Here is a 20,746-nt window from a genome sequence, read left to right as displayed (position 1 = left end):
TCAGTGATGCACTTTTTTTTTCATCATCTGGCCCTCTGCAGTGAGGGAAGTCATGTTACATTTTATCACCCTTTAAGAAATTTGACTGCTGCAGTAGTCATGGCTGGGGGCTTAAGCAGGAAGTGCTGCCCCTTCCTGTTCCATCAGGCACCTGCTTCTTCATACCTCAGCCTTGCAGGCTTGTTTTTCTCTTGCTGCTGGAGCAGAAGGTGTATTTGCACCTTGGAGCAGAGAGAAGTATTTGCTGTATATTTTCTGAGCTTTATTTTCCCCTGTATCTCCCATCCATCCCTGTGGCACTGAGACCTACATGCACTGTTCTGGGACTGCTGCAGTGCATGCAAAACACTTGCTGAAAGTTTTGCTGTCTGAAAGGAAGGGAAATGCTACTTCTGTGTCCTGCTCACCCACACTGCTGGTCAGAGATGTCTTTTGGTTTTTACTTACCTCAGTCAGTGATATTCTAAGTCAGATTCTTTGCTTGGTGGAAGAAAGCATTAATGCCTGTGCTGTGTCTCACTTGCTGTCTAGCTGTTCTCCCTTCCCCATTTCTCTGCTGTTCTCATCACTGATTTCCTTTGCCTCTTAGGTGCACCACATTCCTCTCTGTTCATATTCCCATTACTATTGCTTGGTCTTCCCTTTTTCTCATCCTCAGATATCATTAGTACTTCTCCTCGCCTAGGTTTCCTAGTTGCCTCAATTTCTCTTGCAATGTCACTTAACCTCTTGACTTTGTGCTGGTGTCCTTCCACATCCCACATTTCCCCCGTCCCTGCAGGTAGATTGGCTGTTACCATTTGTTCACTTTCCCTGGAAATTGTTCTCACTTTCTTCCCCCTGTCCCTGTTAAATTATCTCAGAGTATCTCTGCTATACCTTTTGCTGAGGCTGAAGCTTCACCTAAGCACCAGTCCCTGTTTAGTCTCCCAGGGCTGGGTGAAGATTGAGTTGCCTCTGTCCAGATCCTGTGTGACTGCCCTGTTAAGAGCTGCCTTTGGGAGTGGGGTGTTGATACAATGAACCCCAGCTGGCTGTCTGGGTCTGCACTCTGGTTCCAGTGCTCAGTTTTTGTCTGCACTCTGCAGCCCTGTGTCTGGTGTCCAAACCCAGCTTGTGCCAGTGCTCTGTATGCTCATGATCCTAGTTTGCATATCCAGACACATCCATGTTTTCTGTCACCAAGCCCAGTTGCACAGCAGGGGTGGCTAGCAGGTACCAAACATTTTAGATTCTTGTAGAGGCAGGGAGGGATGTGTGCATGTCCCTAATCCAACCCCCTGCTCACAGCAGGCCTAACCCTAATGGTAGGCTGGGGAGTTGAAGGCCTTAGAAATGATCATGCTCTCCAATTTTTTCACCTCTCCCAATGCACAGAATGGTGGCAGGGCCTATCACCAATGAAAATTTGTAAGAGATCCCAGCATGACTGTTACCAAATTGTTGGGCTTACAGGACACTAACCTTTCACAGAGCCATGAGTGAATGGTCAAATAGGATAGTTCAGTACATGTTTTTTGACCCAAGTTTCTTCATACGTTTCTGCTGTGTTTCTTCCTTCAGTGTCTTATTAATTTGCTGCTTAAGACTTCAGGAAGCCATAGAATCTCTTGGTGATGTCTTTACCACCCAGCCAGAAAAGGAAGATGTGCTTTCAGGTCCTTACACCTCTAGCCACAGCGGACCTCATTAGCTTCCATCCTTGTTGAGGAAGTGGTTGTGCTCTCATTGTTTATTCTGCTTCACCATTGCAGTTTCCTCTCTTGAACTGTTGAACCTCATTATGATTCTGAGTTTTCTTGAGTTGCAACCCCCTGAGTTCAAGTTTTGGCTCCCAGGCTCTTACCTGTTGTGCCTGTGTGTGCTGAGGTCTCTCTGGTTCTGGAAGGTGTTCGGACCAATCCTTCTCTAGGCGAATGCTCTATGGGTGGTGACCTGCTGTGAGTCTTCATGGAAGGAGCATCAGGCAAGCAGATTGTGGCTACTCTCATATTCTCTAGGAATCTGCTGTTTGAAATACTGTCTGACTTGGAAGTTGCATTGGAATGTTTGTTTTAGAGCCTTTGGTGAAGTTTTTCTCTGCCTGTGACTTGTTGATTTTTAAACCACATGGTGCCTTTGGTCTCTATGATGTCTTGTGGATGCATGCAAGAACTCTACCTAAATTCTTAGAGTATTTTCTTCTGTTTTTTAAGCCTGCTGTCTCTTCCTTTCTGGTCTCCTACTTTAGTTTCTGAAAGAAATGGCAAATAAAATGGTCCTATTACATTCCAGATGTCCCTAGGGAGAACCCTTTTCCCTAGCTCTGTACCCCACTTCTGTATCTTTTCTATTTTTACTGTATTCTTGCCAGTACTTTCCTCATGCCCTAGCCTGCCTCAGAGCCCTGACCACACACACTGCCACTTTCTCTCCTCTGCGTTGGCCCCTGCTGCTTGGAAGTCTTTTGGCAGGCAAGGAAGGACTGAAAGCTGGACAGCAGCTCTCTCACCTGCAGCAGCAAAGTGGCACCAGAGACAGGCCCGCCAGACAGGCCTCATTGCCAGAGCAGATTCTGGCAGCTTCTCCACATCATGGTCCCTTGCTCATGTCGGAAAGTGTTCTTTGCACCCACAAGGGAGAAGAGAAACTTTTCTGTCACTGCTATGTTGAATATGGCAAAGCATTCTTTAATAGTTTCTGATGCTTTTTAGGAGTGTATTTTGAGAAGTTTAAAATTCTAAAACCCTGTACCTGTCCACGACTTCAGCAGGTGTTGTAGGTGCAGAGATCCCCTGAAAAATCGGATGCCTGGTGGGTTGGGTTTTTTCTGAAGCGTTTCCATTGCTTTTTCCATTGCATTTCTGAAGCAGAAGTGACACCTAGTGTTGAGTCGAGGGCAGGTCCGTGTCTGTCACACGTGCTTGGATGGGGACACTGAAGGGTTTAGGAGCACAGCTTGCTAATTAAACACTAAAGGAACAAAAATGCTGGATGAATTTTCTAAACGTGCAGCTGTAGACACAAAACGTGGTGCTGGAAAGCTAAGGCCTTTTGTGATGCCTTCCCCTGGCTTCTCCCCACTGCTGAGCATAGGTCTTTGTGTTCGTGGAGTCCAGCTTAGCAACTATTCCATGGAAAACCATTTGTACATTTATTAAAAAAAACCCAAAACCAACCCAGATGGTTTTCTGACATTTTGAACTAGCAGTTATTCACAGCCTACCTGTTGCCTTTTCCTTCATCTGGGAGGAGGAGACTTGGGAAAGGAAATAATAGTTAGGAAAGATCTTCACTTTGCTTTCTGACATCTGTGCGTTCTCAAGCGAGACTTAGAAGGCTTTTGTCAGTCTGTATTTGCTGTGCCTGTTTCCAGCACTGTTTCTTTGGAGCTTACTCCCAGTGTTGTGACTGAATATGCAGCACTCATCCAGTAGGATTCTATCATCTCTCTTTTTGCTGGAAAAGTGGTGTTCAGTTTGCTGTACTGAAGAGTAGCAATTGAGAAGTGCACCGAGCAGAGGAAAGCAAAAAAAAGGGGGGTTTGTGGAAGATACATGCTAGGCCAAAAAAGGGCCTATTTTTTCCCCCCTGAAGGGTTTGGTAGGGAATGCATTTATTAGCGTGTAGGCAGTTCTTAGTTTTGGGTTCTGTGGTCCAATGGCATGTTCCTATGTTGCAATTTTGGGGGCTGCAATTTTGCTTGAGAAACAGAAGTTGGAGAGTGAAAAGTGTGAAAGAAACTTTGTTTCTGTGATGAAGAATTACATTACTAGGACTAACAACTGCTAAGTGAGAAAACCCAAAAAACCACCCTCTCCAACCACAAAACCCCCTCCAAAATAAAGGAACCAGTGTTCTGCTGCCTTGAGTCCAAAACTACCAGACAAAAAAAGCAAGCAGAAATTGGCTGGGGTATACTTCATGTGTGATTTTATTGCTTTTTTAATCCTCTTGTTTTAAAGTAAGGCATAAAAACAGATGAATACTGAGATACAAACTAAGGTATCTGCAGTGATAGAGCAGGATGGGAACACAACAGGATGTGGTGGGTGAAGGAGTTTGTTGTTAATTAGATTTTTCTACCATTTGACCTTTTTCAGCACTGTGAAGTGGGTGCATATGTGACATCCACAGCTTTAAGTGAAATTGTTTTATCAGGAAGGCAGGCAGGAAGGAAGGAAGGAATTTTTATGAAAAAGATGAAACTGTTTTAGTCTCTATTCTTCCCTTGCTGGAGTGTTTTTTGCAATAGAGGAAGAGGGGTTATCCTCCTTCTCTTATATTTTCACTTTTGTCACACACTTTCTTTTTCAGATTTTGAGATACTGCTGCTTCTGCAGAAGGGGCATAAGAGGAATTTTGGGAAACATCGTTTCCCATAAATTTCTTCCACCTGAAGCGTTGTGTCCAGCTCTGGGCACCTCAGCACAATTCTCAGGCCATGGACCAGTTAGAATAAGTTCATAGGAGAGACGTGAAGATGATCAGAGGGCTAGGGCACCTCTCCTCTGAGGAAAGGTCGAGAGAATTGTGGTTGTTCAGCCTGGAGAAGGCTTTGGGGTGACCTTACTGTGGTCTTCTAGTACCCAGAGGGGCTAAAAGAGAGCTGGAGAGGGACGTTTGAACACGGGCACACAGTGGGAGGACAAGGGGGAATGACTTCAAGCTGAAAGAGGGCAGGTTTAGTTTAGATACTAGGAATTCTTTACTGTGCGAGTAGTAAGACACAGAAACACAGGAACAGATTTCCCAGGGGAGTTGGGAATTCTCTATCCCTGGAATATTTCAAGGCCAGGTTGGATGGGACTTTGAGCACCTGGTCTAGTGGAAGGTGTCCCTGCCCATGCCAGGGGGGTTGGAATGACCTTTAAGGTCCCTTTCAACCCAAATCGTTCTGTGATCCATAAGGAAAAAAAGCAAACAAACCCAACCTTCAAAGAAAACTCCATAAATATTTCCAATATCAACCCCCAACCCCACCCTGGGGTGTGGGGCTTTGTTCAGTGACTTCCTTGTGCATAAAGCACCATATAAAATAAGATTAATGACATTAAAATCCATTTAGTTTTCAATCAAATAACACTAGGGACAGATGGTCAATGAGAAACAGGAATTCATTTCTTTCTGTGAACCTGGCAGTGTTTGTACAGAGATCTTTTACCTTGTTTTTGTAGTAGCACAGAAAACATTGTAAAGGATTCCATCGTGTATCATTCCATCATACATTGCCTTTTGATTTTCCTGGAGGCCATGAAAAGCCCCACTGCTGGCTTTTGTGCTCTGCAGGGAGTGTGTGGATGGCTTAGGAATTCACTGTTGGCTGCATCACTCCGTACCATAGCTGAGATAACACTCAGACTCGGTCATTGTGATGCCTTCACGACTCATACATTTGGTCAAAGGCGCTTTCTGTGTCTGCAGATGCTGAGAAAGTTTGGAATGTTTAGTTCGTGATTAATTTCGTCATTACACATTATTATTCTTTTTTGAGAAACTAAATAATTTAATGAGTAAAACATATTAGTAAGCTAAGAAGAATGAATGTTGTTCAATAGCAGTGTAAATCCATCCTATTCTAGGCTGTTTTAATCCCTCTTTCAAGTGTTCCTCACATTGGGGTGCTCATTCTTCCTCCCTTCTCTTCACCAGACAGTGGACACAATGGTTCAGGAGTGGAATGGGGTTTTCCCTTTTCCAGCAGCACTGAACTGAGGTGCTGGACTCAGGTAGGCTGAGATCACTGTAACACACATCTCCTAAAGGTGTGATTTGCCTGTTCAGAAGAGGGACTTCTCAGCTAGCTGTTGCTAGAAAGTGAGGGCCTGTTTCTCTTCAAAACCCCAAAATTTCAACTTACAAGTTTCAATTGCTCTGCTTCCAGCCTCTGCAGAGCTGCGAAACAATGGACCACATGGAAAAAACCCCAAAGCCTCAAGTATTTTTATGCTGGCTTAGTTTTGTGATCTGGCACATCATGGGCTCAGCCAAGCACCAGTGAAGAGATACAGCATGAGGATTTGGCTGGATCTCAGGCTGCTTATTTTGCAGGGATGAACTATCTCCCTTCCCAGCTCCCCATCTTCTCCAGTTACTTCCTACCTGACAGAGCAGGGGTCCCTCAAGTGAATTAATAAAGATCCTATTGCTTTCTCCTGCTGCAGAACAGCTTTCAGGCATGCTAGGCAATGAACCTGTCTGAAAATATATTACAGAGTTAACCTGCAATGAAAAAAAAAAATATTGCCACTGCAGCTCTGCCAGAGCATCCTGGCCCTGCTCTAGCAGCTCTTCCTCCCTGTAGCTACTCAAATGGCTACGTAGGTGAGAAGGAAGAAGATAATTAAATAAAACCCTACCTAAATGCCACCTCTGTCAAGTGCGTATCTCCCAAAAAAACCCTTTGGAAAATTATCATTGTTTACTATATTTGCTTCACTGGTAAAGATAATGTATTCTGCAACAGGCAGAAAAAAATCTACAGGCTATGTGTCATAAAGCACTTTGATATTTTTTATTACTATGATTCATCTTCTTCTGGAGGAGAAGGACAAACAGGAACCAAAGTTCTAGGGTTTTATCAGGGGTTTGTGCTTCAACAGACTTTTGACCCAAAGCAATAACACAACTGGTTGTAGGAAGATCAAAATTCAAATAAAATAGTTAATCATTTTTGTTTATCTATTGGCCATTTCTCAGTTCTGTCACCTGGGGTGTTGCACAAGACTTGTGTGCAAGTATAAATGCAGGGAGGTGAGATGCCCTTCCCAAACCACAGCCCTGCGCTGGAGGAATTGCCCTCACTAGATGTGTATAAGAGACAGGAAAAATATAGCATGATATCAACCATTCTCAGTTCCTTGGAATTGGGTATTTTGCACTTTCACTTGTGTGCAAGTATAAATGAGCTGCAGCAGAGCCGTGAGGCTGTGCTGTCTGCATGTGCAGAGCCTGAAGCCATCTTGCAGGGCAGAGGAGGAGATGGCTGCTGCAGGACAAACAAACCTTGCCAAGGGAGAGGGTGCAGGGGGCCAGTGGTGCACCATTGTGAGGGGTGAAAGTGAAGATATTCTACAAATTTATCTTGGTCATGGGATCCTTATGTTGTATCAGCAAAATGGGTCATTATTCATACTTTTTCTACAGGTAGAAAGTAATTATAGTAGTGCTTAATCAATCAGTGAGTCCGAGTTCAGGTTCCCTCAGGTTCCATATACGCTTTCATAACTGTAAAAAAATATATGTTCTTAATAACATAGAGGTTTGTGTTTTTGTTTTTTTTTCTATAAAAGTGAGGTTTAAGTGATTCAGGTTTTTAAATTATAATGCACATGTCCTGCAGTATTACTATGGCTTTTAATCTTACTGGGCATATCTGTCTTTTCCCATCCCTTCTCAGAACCAGCTAGAGGAGTGGCTTTTTTGGTCCCGTTTGTTTGCCCTGAAATGTAAATCTTTGCTTCAGTAACTGCTACATGATTTAGAGAGGGAGCTGTTATCATAAATGGCCTCTCATTACTATTCCTGAAGCTGTTACTAATAAACACTGTGGCTTTTTAACTGAACACAGATGACTGTGGGGAGTTAGATATGTGTGTTGGTAGTAGTGTTAGGAAAAGACATTTAAAACCTGAAATTTAGTCTGAGTTAAAGGGTTGATGCTTACAACTTGATTGCTTCTCAGTGTATGTCAAGAGAAGAAACCTTTTGATTTCAGTAAAATTCCATATAAAAAGAGAAATAAGGTGTTTCAGTGAATTTAAAGTTCATTTCTGCCCTTAAAAATAGGGGTTTTCCCCACAATTTTAAATTTAAAAATTCACTTTCTTTTAGAAATTAATTGCAGGTCTCACTCCTTTTATATTCCGTTCTATGTGGCTCATGAAACCTACTTCAGACAATGAGTGCCAGTTTCTATTATATTTATTAATATTATAATATTTCTTAACTGCAGTGTCAATTATCAACAGAAAGGTTTATCACTAGTTGTGTATTTTATTTTGTTATTATTTAGGGTATACCAATAGGAAGTTACACAAAATTCTCAGGTATCCCTCACAGGTATACATATTAAATGAAACTATACTGTTGTGGTGTACAAATCCCATTTTACTTTTTTCCTCCAAATTGAAATTTCTATGTCATGTTCTCACTCTTGCATAGCTGGTGCAATTTTAATCTTCTGCTAAAATTGTTCTACGTTTCCTTTTCACTTTTTGTCTTCTCTGGTTTCCAGCATTTCATGTCTGGTATGTAAAGACCTCTTACAATCATTGCTTGTTTTCTGTTTTCATTTTCTGTAGGCTGCCATCCAACTCCTACAGCAGAAAATCCAAACCATAAAAGTCCTGCAGAGATGGGAAAAATCATTGTTTATGAGCATGCTAACTTCAAGGGTATGTCCAAAGAATTCCACACCAACATTGCCAACCTAAAAGATGCAGATTGGAATGATTGTATCTCCTCAGTGAGAGTAATTGGCCATCCTTGGGTGGCTTATCAGCATGCAGACTACAAAGGACAGTTACTGGTACTGGAGGAGGGCGATCATGACTTCGTTGGTAAAAAGATGAATGATAGGATCAGCTCTCTGCAGGTGATCACTGAAAATCTGCACAATCCCGAGATCACTCTCTACGAACATGCTGATTATCAAGGGAGGAGCAGAGTAATAAGAGAAGCAACCAATCTGTCTAGGGGACATGACAATGACACTACATCTTCACACAAAGTCCAGAGAGGTGCCTGGCTGCTGTGCGAAAACGGTGATGGAAGTGGATTTCAGTACATTGCACGAGAGCATGAGCACCTTCCAAATTACAAGGCCATCAAGTTCAACGACAAGCTTTCCTTCCTGCGTCCCCTGCGCCCTGGCTGTGGCTGTTAGAACGCAGATCCTGCAGCGCTGAGAAAAGATGCAGCCCCAGCAAGAAATTTGAGAACTCGTTCTCTCCCTCTGCTTTTGTCACTTTTCCCCCAGCATCACAGGACCACTGAAAGTGAGAGCTCTCCTGCCTCTGTCATTTTCTGTAATCCATTTTGTGTTGGTGCCAATAAAGAATCTTTTGCAATCAGCAGTGGGTTTGTTTTATGCACTGTTTAGTGTAGGTGAAAATTTAGCTTTCATGGAGAGATGTTTCTGTGTATCCTGAGAATATTTTGTGCAGTCACTTGGAACCATTTTTCATTAATCTCTCCTGTAGAATTTTATCTCCTTCCAGTTTCACTGGTCAGAAAACATTGCAACCAGACTAAAGAGCTTGGTAAGCATTTTGATTATTGCTGTGCTGCTGGGCCAGCTCTCACCTGTAGCCTGTATTTAACTACCCTATGAATTATTATATCTCAAGGCACTGATCATAGAATCCTAGAATCCTGTGAAGTCTGAGGTTTGGAGGTGCCTTAAAGATAATCTTATTCCAACCCTCCTGCCACGGACAGTGACACCTTCCACTAGATCATAGTCCCATCTGACCTGGCCTTGAACGCTTCCAGAGTCAAGAAATCCACAACCTCTCTAAACAAGCTGTTTCAGTGCCTTATCACCTTTACAGTAAAGAATTTTTTCATAACATCTAATTTAAGTCTCTGCTCTTTTGACTCAAAATCATTCCATTCTCATCCTATTACTAGTTGCCCACTTAAAAAACTGCTTCTACTCTTTCTTATAAGCTCCCTTCAAGAACTGGAAGGCTGCAATGAGGTCTCCCTGGAGCCTTCTCTTTTCTGGGATGAACAACCCCAGGTTTTTTAGCCATGTCTTCACAGGAAAGGTGCTCGCACCCCATGACCCTCTCCCAGTCTGTGCTCATGTCTGGGATTGCCCTGACCCAGGTGCAGCACCTAACACTTGGGCTTGTTGAACTTCTTGAGGTAAGTATGGAATCACTTCTCAAGTTCATCCAGGTCCTTCTGGATGAAATCTCATCCTTTTGTTGTGTCAGCTGCACCCCTCAGCTTTGTGCCACTGTGGTGTCATTGATAAAGATCTTAAAAAGCACTTGTCCCAGAATAGAGCCCTGGTGGACACCAGTAATCACTGGTCTCCTTCTGGACATAGAGCCACTGACCACAGCACTCTGGCTGTGTGGCTATTTCCCAAGTAGTCCACCCTTCAAACCTGTGTATCTTAGTTTGGAGATAAGGATGCCATGTGGGACCATGTCAAAGTTCTTAAGGAAGTATGTGAGTGACTTTGGTTGGTTTCCCTTGTTGATGGCTGCAATCCCTCCATCACAGATGGCCACCAGATTGGTCAGGCATAATCTGCCCTTAGTAAAGCCATGCTGGCTGCCTTGGATCACCTTCTTGTCTTGCATGTGCCTTAGAATTGCTTCCATGGGGATCTGCTCCGTGATCTTCATGGACATAAAGGTGAAGCTCACTGGTCTGTAGTTCCCCAGAATCTTCCTTTCTCCCCTTTTTAAAAATAAGAATAATGTTTCCCTTCTTCCATTCACCAAGGATTTTACCTGAAGGCCATGAATTTTCAAATATGATGGAGAGTGGCTTGGCAACCACACCAGCCAGTTCCCTCAGGACCCTGGGATGCATGTCATCCAGTCCCATCCCTTGTGTCTGTTCAGCTTCATCAAGTGGTCTCAAACCCGCTCTTCACTTACAGTGGGAGGGACTTTGCTCCCCCAGTCACTACCTGCAGCTTCAGTGACTCCAGAGACAGGGGAAACCATGAATCCAGTGAAGACTGAGGCAAGGAACACATTGAGTACCTCAGCCTTCTCCACATCCATTGCCACCAGTTCTTCCTTCTTGTTTATTGGCGGGGAGTGGGGGTTACACTCTACTTGGCCTTTATTTTCTGCCCAGTGTTCTTGCAGAAGCCCTGGTGTGTCAGCCCACACAGGAAGGCAACTGGGGCAACTACAATCTGGTGGCTAGAACACAGAGTAAAGTTATTTCCAGTTCCATTGGCTTGTGAACACCCAAACTATACAGACCAGTTACTCTGGTGCTTGAGGAGGGAGAACACAGTTTTGCTGGTGAAAGATGAGGGGTAAGATCAGCTCTCTGCAGCTGATTGCTGAAAATCTGCACAATCTGCACATGAAGCCCAGAACATGCTGTGCTATCAGCTGCTGGGCTTTGAAATAAATACTGCAGGCTGTGCTGACATGTCAGCCACTCGTGCTCCTCTGCTAGGCTCAGGTGGGCAGATGAAGTGGGGATAGCACAAAATCCAGGTGTTTTGGGGCACTTCTTAGTGCTTTGCAGCCAGTTTCAGGTTTCCTTGCTCTGTTCACCAAAGTGGGATTTCCAAATTCAATTCCAAGAGCATTTGGCATTCTACCTGCACTAGAACATGTGTTTTATAGAGGCAAGTCAACTGCCAAATGCCACCTTATGCCCAAAACAGTTTGTGGAAGAAATGATTTTGGAAGTCTTATTGAAGTGCCTTGGTCGTATCTGAGAGATCCCTTTCAGAATCTTATGATTCTGCATGATAATGATGTTACATAGACACTGTTAATAGGAGAGCGGTAATTTTGGATGTCTGTAATTATATTTCCTAGGACATACACTTAATGATATTTCCTTTTTGAAAACCACCATTTCTTAGAGAGGAAAGAAGATATACTCTTATTTTCTTGGCATACGTAACTGAGAAGTTCCTTACAGCCAGGAGGTTTCTGAAGCAGATACCTCTGAGTTTTCCCTCTGTTTCTCTTGAGAAAAGAAAATATTACATTGCTTCCCAAAGCTGCTGTTACTCTGATTTTAATCAGTTGACGTTCCTGTCTGGCTCTGTCTCTCCTGTCACCAAAGAGGGGGTTTTCTTCACTTTGGGGATTGTGAGGAGGTGGTCTAGCTGCACTTGGGGTGCAGTGCAGTGCAGTGCAGACCAGCTGGCAGTTTCTACACTGCTCAGATAGCAGTGCCCTTGGAACCATGTTCCCTGGTCATCCTCACCCCTCACCCTTGTGGCAGATTTTAGGAGGCCTCTCAGAAGGATACATCACCAACCGTGGCATTCCCTACTGTACTTCTCACATGCTGTTTATCCCTATAAAAGCTCACTGTGCAATACTCTTGCCCAGTAAACACTAAAGCATTATCACCTTAGTCTGCCTGCTAACCCAGGAATAAACAGTATCTGGAGGTCCCAAACCCTGCTAAACTAGACATGATATTAAAAAGAGCAAAATTAACAGTCAGCAAAAAACGTTCACAGAGGGGATTATTAATCCCTGGTGCAAATGGACCTTTGAAGAGGATGCAGCACAAGGAAGGCTTGTAACAAGTGGTTTTCCAATAGGAGATATCTAGATGAGAAAGCTTAGACACTATGGTTGTAACAGAGAGGTGATACGTGCACAGACTCAGCTTTTCTTGGCTTGATCAGAAACATCCTCAGAACAGGTTCAGACGTGTTTGGGTAAACAGGGAATATAAAATGTGGGCATAAAGTCAGACCTTGTATGCCCAGTAAAAGGTGATGTTACACATTAACCACTTATGTAATTTCTTAATGATGCCTTTGTTTCTGTATTTGAAGGCTCTGGTGCAGCTCCTTTGGATCAGCTTTGTGAATGAGCCACTGTGACTCTTCACCTGTGGTGCAGCTCCATCGCCCAAGCACCCACCATCAGAGGAGTGGAGGGAAACCAGCAGGCAGGATATTCTCTGCACATGCCTTAATCTATGTTTTTTTGGCTAGATGACTTTACAGTCACTTGGGGAAACGCAAGTTCTTTTCCAAGTACAGAATTCTCAAACTTGCTGTTTGCAAGCTAGCAAGTTTTTACTGTGGCTTTCTTTCCTACTCATTTCATCTGGTACTGGAATTCCCACAGCATGAATTTACAGCATCTTTTAATGTATCCAACACTGAAAAGCCATTGTGGGAAGCAGGGCTGAAGCAATTTCTTTTTTATTCACATATGCTTCTTCAAACACATCTTCCCTTAACCCAACAACAGAGCTGCCCCACTTTCAATTCAGCTGCTGATGCTTCCTTTAATTTTTTCTTAATTTTCTTTGTCAGAGTATTCCTCCCCCTCACACTGCTGTGTTTTCTTGGCAGTGCCTTATTGACTCTGTGTTAATCAGAGCAAAACTATGGCAAAGCTTAAATGAGATTCTCCATCCTTGTAAATCAAATCTCAAAAGATGCAAAGCATGTTGCTGACAAAACGAGTAGCGAGAGACTTTCCTTCAGAGATCTGTAGAGGTCATCAGGAAAATAGATGTGACACAGTGAAATGTGTGCATCTGGTTGTTCCGATAATGAATTCCCTTCCTTGGAGCAAACTTGGTTTTGTCATTTACATGGTCCCAAAGCCCAGTCTGCTGAGCAGTCTCCTCATCAAATCTATTGATCTATCAAATATTTCCAGTTTAGTAAGAAGGAAGTTGTGGGGGACCATATCAAAGGCCTTGCAGAAATCCAAGTAGATGACATCTGTAGCCCTTCCTTTTTCCACTGGAGTAGTCACTCCATTGTAGGGCCAGTAGGTTATTTGGACTGGACTTTGCTGAAGCTGTGCTGGCTGTCTCAAGTCACTTCCCTGTCTTTCATGTGTCTAGAAATACAAACACAGAAAGAGCTAAAAAACAGGAAGCAGTTTGAGTTACTTAATTGTTAACACACCTCCTTGCTGAATCACCATAACTGAGCAAGTCAATGGTTAAATGAGTAGGTGAATACTCTGATAAAAGATAAGAAATCTTTATAGATCTCTCCTCCCTTAAGGAAGTACCATCTCTTGGAGCAGTATGCTGCTGGCACCTAATTGCCTGTGCTGTCGTGCACACAGTGAGTACATGATAAACCTTATCAGGATCAATGGAAACCAGGAACAAATGGTGACCCCCAAGGGTCCATACTGCCACCAGTGCTATTCAATATCTTCTTTGATGTCATAGACATGGGTTCAGGTGCACCCTCAGCAAGTTTGCAGACGACACCAGGCTGAGTGTTACATTGCTATGCTGGAAGGAAGCAACTGTTAAGAGGGACCTTGAGAAGCTTGAGAAATGTCTGGATGTGAACCCCATAAATTTCAGCAAGGCTGAGTGCAAGACCCTGAAACTGGATGTCAGAGCAATCACCAGGAGCAGTGTAGGCTGAGGAATGAGTGGGCTGAGGGTAGTCTGTGGAGAAGGAACTGAGAACACCAGTGGATGAAAAACAGGACATGACCTGACACTTGCCACCTAGAAAGCCAGCTGTATCCTGGGCTGAATTAAGTGTAGTTTGCGGGATGAGGGAGATGGGTTTTCCCTTCTAATCTGCTGTGGTGAGACTCTACCTGGAGTACTGCATGCAGCTGTGGGGTTTCCTGAACAAGAGAGACACAGACCGGTTACAGCAGGTCTAGAGGTGGACCATGAAAATGATCAGAGGGCTGGAGAATGCCCTACAAAGAAGGGCTTGGATAGAGATACTTGGAGTTGTTCAGCCTAGAGAAGACAATGCTTCTGGGAGACCTTATTGTGGTGTTTCAAAATATAAAGAGGTTTATAAGAAAGGCAGAGAGAGAGACTTTTTACTATGGCTTCCCAAGCTGAAGGAGTGTAGGTTTTGGCTAGACATTAGGAAGAAATTCTTCATTGTGAAGGTGGTGAGGCACTGGAAAAGGTTGCCTAGAAAAGATGTGGGTGCTCCATCCTTAGATCTGCCCCCTTAGTCAGTTTGTAGGCAGCACCAGCTTGGGTGTGAGTGTTGTGTGCTGGAGGGTAAGAAGGCTCTGCAGAGGGACCAATGGGCTGAGGCTGATAGTATGAAGTTCAACAAGACCAAGGGCCAAGTCCTGTCCTGAGGTCACAAAAACCCCACACATGGTAGACAGCACCTGAACATGAGCCAGCAGTGCCCAGGTGGCCAAGCAGTCCAATGGCACCTGGCCTGTGTCAGCAATGGTGTGGCCAGCAGGAGCAGGGCAGGGATTGTCCCCCTGTACTTGGCACTGGTGTGGCCACACCTCAAGTGCTGTGCCCAGTTCTGGGCCCTTCACTCTAAGAAAGAAGTGGAGGAGCTGGAGTGAGTTCAGAGAAGGGAAATGAGCTGTTCACGGCTCTAGAGCACAGGTCTGATAAGGAGTGGCCAAAGGAGCTGGGGTTGTTCCAATTAATGTGTTCTAATTACTGTGGTTCAGACAGCTTCTGAAGGAGGACAAACATGAAGCCAAGTTCTAAGGTTCTCAAGTCACTCACACTTCAATGGACATCTGAACCAGAGCACTGAGATGTCTGGCTGTAGGACATCAAAACCAAGATAGAATATGAAATGATTTTTCATCCCTGAAAAATATAGCATGATATCAACCTATCATTCTCAGTTCCTTGGAATTGGGTATTTTGCACTTTCACTTGTGTTCAAGTATAAATGCAGGGAGGTGAGATGCCCTTCCCAAACCGCAGCCCTGCACTGGAGGAATTGCCCTCAGCTCTCCCCAGCCCTGCAGCTGCCATCAAGGTAAGAGGCACACTCTGCACAGAGGACTGGAAGGCTTTCTTGGGCAGCTGCAGGGAAATAATGCAGGGGAAGGGAAGGAGGCTTTAGTGTTGGGCTGAGAGCTGCAGCAGAGCCGTGAGGCTGTGCTGTCTGCATGTGCAGAGCCTGAAGCCATCTTGCAGGGCATGAGGAGGAGATGGCTGCTGCAGGACAAACAAACCTTGCCAAGGGAGAGGGTGCAGGGGGCCAGTGGTGCACCATTGTGAGGGGTGAACATGAGAGTATTTGACAGCTTACTCTGGGGATATCTGTAAACCAACACATATATCTAGCTAAAACTAAGTAGTTATGGGTACATATCTCAATTTATATCCTCTTACAAATGAAAATTTTCATGTCATGTCCTCCCTCCTTTCCAGCTGCTGCTAGGTTTATTCTCTCTTATAAATGTGTTGATCTTCCCTTCTTTCTTTTTTCTTCCTCCACACTCTCCATCATTTTGTGTCTGGTGTGTACAGGCTTCTTACAAGTGTTGCTTGTTTGCTGTCTTCCTTTTGTGCAGGCTGTCATCCAGCTCCTAGAGCAAGGAATCCAAACTCCAGAAGTCCTACTGAGATGGGAAAAATCATCATCTATGAGCATGTCAACTTCCAGGGATTGTCCAAAGAATTCTCCACTGATATCTCCATTCTAAAGGATGCAGATTGGAATGATATTGTCTCCTCAGTGGAAGTAATTGGCCAGCCCTGGCAGTTTATGAGCATGAGAATTATGGAGGCCGACTTCTGGTATTTGAGGAGGGAGAACATAACTTTGTTATTAGAGATATGAATGACAAGATCAGTTCTCTGCAGCTGATCACAGAGGACCTGTACAATCTCAGATCACTCTCTATGAACATGTTGATTATCGAGGGAAGAGCAGAATAATAAGATAAGCAACCGATCTGGCTGCAGGACATGACAAATGACATCATGTCTTCCCACAAAGTCCAGAGAGGTGTCTGGCTGCTGTGTGAGCACAGTGATGGAAGTGGAATTCAATACATTGCCTGAGAGCACGAACACCTTCCAGATTACAAGGCAATCAATTTCAATGACAAGCTTTCCTTCCTGTGTCCCCTTCGCCCTGGCTGTGGCTGTAAGAATGCAGATCCTGCAGCGCTGAGAAAATATGTAGCCTCAGCAAGAAACTTGAGACCTAGATCTCCTCCTCTGCTTGTGCTGCCTTTCCCCCCAGTGTCACAGGACTACTGAATGTGAGTGGTCTCTGCCGTGCTACACTGCAGATCTGTGCTTCTCTATCCTGCCTTGCACTCTTCTCCCACCCCAGAAATGCACGAATCATCACTCTTGATCATATGAAAGAGTGTCCAAGCTAGGAGGCATGCCAGGTGTGTGAAACCTATTGTACTCTCAGGTGGCATTCCAGAGTCCTTGGCTATGGAGGGTAGAAGCATTGCATGTTGTTTCTGCAGCTAAGTGAAACAGAAAATGTTAGAACAGAACCAGCACCACTTCCTTTGTAATTTGCTTCACAATGCCCTTGTGGTACTGTGCCACCTGCCATTATCTCTGATCCATTCTGTGTCGGTGCCATTAAAGAGTCTTTTGCAATCAGCAGTGAGCCTGTTTCATGCATCCTTAGAGCAGATAAATATTGTGCTTTCATGGTGAGATATCTCTGTATATGCAGAGAATGGTCTATGCAGTCACTTGCAAACATTTTTCTCATGGAGGATTGTGTCTCCTTACAGTTTCACTGGTCAGTAACAGTGGGTTCACTCTTGACTCAAAAAGTCTTGGTGAGCGTGTAGATTGTTGCTGATCCTGGCCAAACTCTCACCTGCAGATTGTGCCAGGCTATGACATGCTTGGTTGTATCTCAAGTCAGTGATTGTAGTGATGATATAGTCTTCTACTGCTCTTCAACACATAATAAACAGAATGTTTTCATTCATTCAAATCCATTAATCCTAATGGTAAAACCTGTCTTTTTTTTTTTTAACTTGTAATGTCTTGAAAAGGGATGAGGAATGACAAGGTATTTCAGGAACTGGTTAGCCATGCACAAATTTACCTGGAAGAGCAGGGTCTCAGCCCTCCTCCATCACTGCCTAATGACAGCTGCACACCCTGAGCTGTGGTTTGTGACAGCTGTCCCATGGCAGCTCTGCGCTGCAGTGTTTATCTCCCTCTATGCTGAACTCCTGTTTGCCCTGATTTCCTTGCACTGCTCGCTGGGCAGGTCAGACAGGAGCTGCACTTGGCCTTTTTGAAGCTCGTGTGGTGCCCATGGTGCTGCAGCAGCCCAGGCCCCTCTGCCAGCTAAAGCTGTGTTACCTCTGGTGACACTCGCTGCCTCTAGCAGCTCCCCGTGCCTTCCTGCAGCCTCTCTGCTCCTGTTCTCACCCACCAACACAGCTGTGGCCACTCTCTCAATGCTTCCTGTTCCCTCAGCCCCTTGCAGGAAATATTCCAGAGCTGCACAGTAACAAATCCTCCTGTTCAACACTGCTATCTCCACCCTGGCTTCATAACCAGCATGGGAAAATCTCCCCATTCTCTGTCCTGCCATGAGCAACAGCTTGAAGTAGAAAACCCTCAAGGTTCTTTCCATTCTAAGTGCTTCAAGGAGTCCATACACTCTGCTTGGAATGTCATAGGCACAGCTTCCCCTGCACCAGAGAGGAGTGCAATCCTACAAAACAGCCAAGGAAAGGCTCAAGGAGGCATGTGGATGGGGTGGTTTCAGGAACTTTGCACTTGCTAGTGCAAAACTTTTTTTCTTTTTAGAAAAGTATTCTTGAAAGTTTTTCACTAATAGGAAGATGAAGTAAAGGTAGAGATGGATTTTGATCCTTCAGTGTAGGGGATTACATTTGACAAGAGAGCAGGTAAGAGCTGCTGTTGAATTGGGTGGGGAGTCTGACGTTGGGGAAATGGAATTTATAAATATCCAACAAGTAATCCCCAAGTTACTTTACACATGACTTGATGATGACACATTTTCATTGAAATTGAACAAAGAATGAAGTCAGGCATAAAGTGACAAAGGCTTTTAAATCTTTCTTAGAATTACTGACAGAAAGATTTATTCTGGAAGGGACCTCCCTAGCCCAAGACCTTCTTCAAAGCAGACCTACTTCCACACAAGACTGGGTTACTCATGGTCATCTTCAAGAGACTTCTGAACAACTGCAAGGGTGGAGATTCCCCAGGTTATATGGCCTTATTGTGCAACAGACTGGACCCAAAGGCATCCAAAGGTCACTTTCAACCAGAATTGTTTTATGATCCCACAATCCTCCTGGCTCACAGCATCATTCAAGATCATGTCTTAAGGATCAAGACTGGCAAATCCTAGTATTATCGGAGCTATATTGTTAATGAGGAATCTTGCTCTAAATAAAGGGTCTCAGCTGACTATCTCACATTACAGATGTTCATGCTCACAGCAGATTTATTGGCTAACCTGTTCTGGAAATATCTCTCTCTTCCTCTTCCTCTTTCTTCAGAGCTTTTCAGGAAAAACACACACACAGCCCTCCCACCCAAAACACACAGACATCCTGCTCACAATGTCTTCTGGATTTCTGACTTATTTAGGGTAAGAATCACATCTAGGACACATCACAAGTGCTAGCCACAATTTATTCCTGGTCCACACTTCCTTTCAGAATTCCTGAAAAATTGTCCCTCAGGGAAAGAAAATGGATCCTAAGCACTGTAAAAGGATCAGAGAAAATAGTAGCTGCAGCCTCTCTTAACAAAGTTCCCTGCTTTCCCCAAATAGAAGAGTTACCATATTTCTGTTTGCATACAGTAGCTTTATTACTAATTTAACTGCAGAAGAATTTACTAAATTATTAGTAATAATTAAATTATTACTAATTTAACTGAAGAATTAATTGTTTGAAGCATTTTAGATCCAACAGGTCTGCCCCATTTCTTGACTTTGTTCTGTCTCATCAGTGATTGAACTTCTAAGCAAAATTGCACTGTAGATTTGCCAGTTGGGAGAGCAGTTTGCTGCCAAACCAAGAAAAGCATAAGAAGATTGCAAATGGGTTCTGTTAGGAGGTGGAATTGCAGGAGTGATCTGGTGTTTCATTAAAGATATTTCTCAGGCTTCTCTCAACACTGAGGTTGCTCAGCCACCCTTGCCTTCCTAATGATTTCAGCCCCTTGCCCTCTCACACTCACAGAGTTGGCTCGCTTGACTCACACATCTAAACCCTTTGGAGCATGGTCTGAGGAAGTGGAAATGCCTCCTGCTCACCTGACTCAAACTTTCATGGAGTCTGTGAGCAAAGGGTTCTCCTGTGCTGGTTTTTTCCAACCCAAATTATTTTCTTTGCTCATTCTGAATAGTAGCTGTTGCAGTCACTCTTTCTGTAAAGGGCTTACCCTACCACAAACATGACAATATTTAGCATATACAACCATGGAGAAATTAATTTTAGTAGTGTCAGAATGACTTCTTTCTCACTCCTTTCTGTTGGTGCATAAGAAGTTGAAGGGCAGTGGCCCACCTCACAGCATGAGAGCTGGAGGAGCAGGGTAAGGGAAGAGTTTATTCCCATCTCCTCTGAACGGAGGCCACATCTGGAATATTGCATCTGTTTCAGATGCCCTGTGAAAAGGTAAATGTGAACAAATTGGAGAGGGCCCCATGCAGGCCACTGGATGGCACTGGAGTATCCCATGAACCAGGAGAGTCTGAGGGGCTGGGTCCTGTTCAGCCTGGAGAAGACAAGGTGAGCTGTGATCTGAGGGGCTCAGCAAAAGGACAACTGGAAAGAGCCTTTGTCCTAGTTTAGGGCAAATTAGGAAGCCTTAAATGGAAACTGGGAAACTCAGACAGAGCAAAAGGAATAAAAAACTCATGCCAAGGATTGTTCTGCACTGGCAGAAAAGCCAAAGATTCTAGGTAATCTCCACCCTTGCAGTTATTCAGAAATCACTTGAAGATGGCCATGAGCAGGATGTTTTATTTGGAGGTAGCTCTGCTGTGACGAAGGCCTTGGACTAGGGAGGTCCCTTCCAGAATAAATTTTTCTGTCAGTAATTCGAAGGAAGATTTAAAAACCTTTGTCACTTTCTGGCTAATTGCATCCACTGTTCAATTTCAATGAAAATGTGTCATCATCAAGTCATGTGTAAAGTAACTTGGGGATTACTTGTTGGATATTTATAAATTCCATTTCCCCAACGTCAGACTTCCCTCCCAGTTCAGCAGCAGCTCTTACCTGCTCTCTTGTCAAATGTAATCCCCTACACTGAAGGCTCAAACTCCTTATCCACCTTTACTTCATCTTCCTATTAGTGAAAAACTTTCAAGAATCCTTTG

General features: G+C 44.0%; 2 protein-coding genes and 1 pseudogene across 2 annotated transcripts in view; all 3 read left to right on the top strand.

Moving 5' to 3' along the window:
* Positions 1-8,256: 8,256 nt before the first annotated feature.
* LOC117244162 (epidermal differentiation-specific protein-like) lies at positions 8,257-9,053 on the top strand. Its single transcript, XM_033513281.1, has one exon. The coding sequence runs from the start codon at positions 8,336-8,338 to the stop codon at positions 8,864-8,866; it is 531 nt and encodes a 176-aa protein (XP_033369172.1). The 5' UTR covers positions 8,257-8,335; the 3' UTR covers positions 8,867-9,053.
* Positions 9,054-15,347: 6,294 nt separating this feature from the next.
* The window catches only part of LOC107202511 (epidermal differentiation-specific protein-like), a 29,083-nt gene continuing 23,684 nt past the window's right edge, over positions 15,348-20,746 (top strand). Inside the window, exon 1 of the mRNA XM_015623343.2 lies at positions 15,348-15,415. The gene's annotated coding sequence lies outside the window, so the exon portion shown is untranslated. The remainder of the gene's footprint in view (positions 15,416-20,746) is intronic.
* On the top strand, positions 15,961-16,650 carry LOC117244457 (annotated as a pseudogene).

The sequence above is a fragment of the Parus major genome, chromosome 1 (genome assembly GCF_001522545.3).
Source record: "Parus major isolate Abel chromosome 1, Parus_major1.1, whole genome shotgun sequence".
NCBI classification, from domain to species: Eukaryota; Metazoa; Chordata; class Aves; order Passeriformes; family Paridae; genus Parus; species Parus major.
The sequence above is the reverse complement of the archived record's forward strand: the minus strand, read 5'-3'. Positions and strand labels throughout refer to the sequence as shown.

Bases quoted from the DNA above. Each gene is read 5' to 3' on its own strand.
- LOC117244162 (XM_033513281.1), top strand. From the start codon at position 8,336: ATGGGAAAAATCATTGTTTATGAGCATGCTAACTTCAAGGGTATGTCC.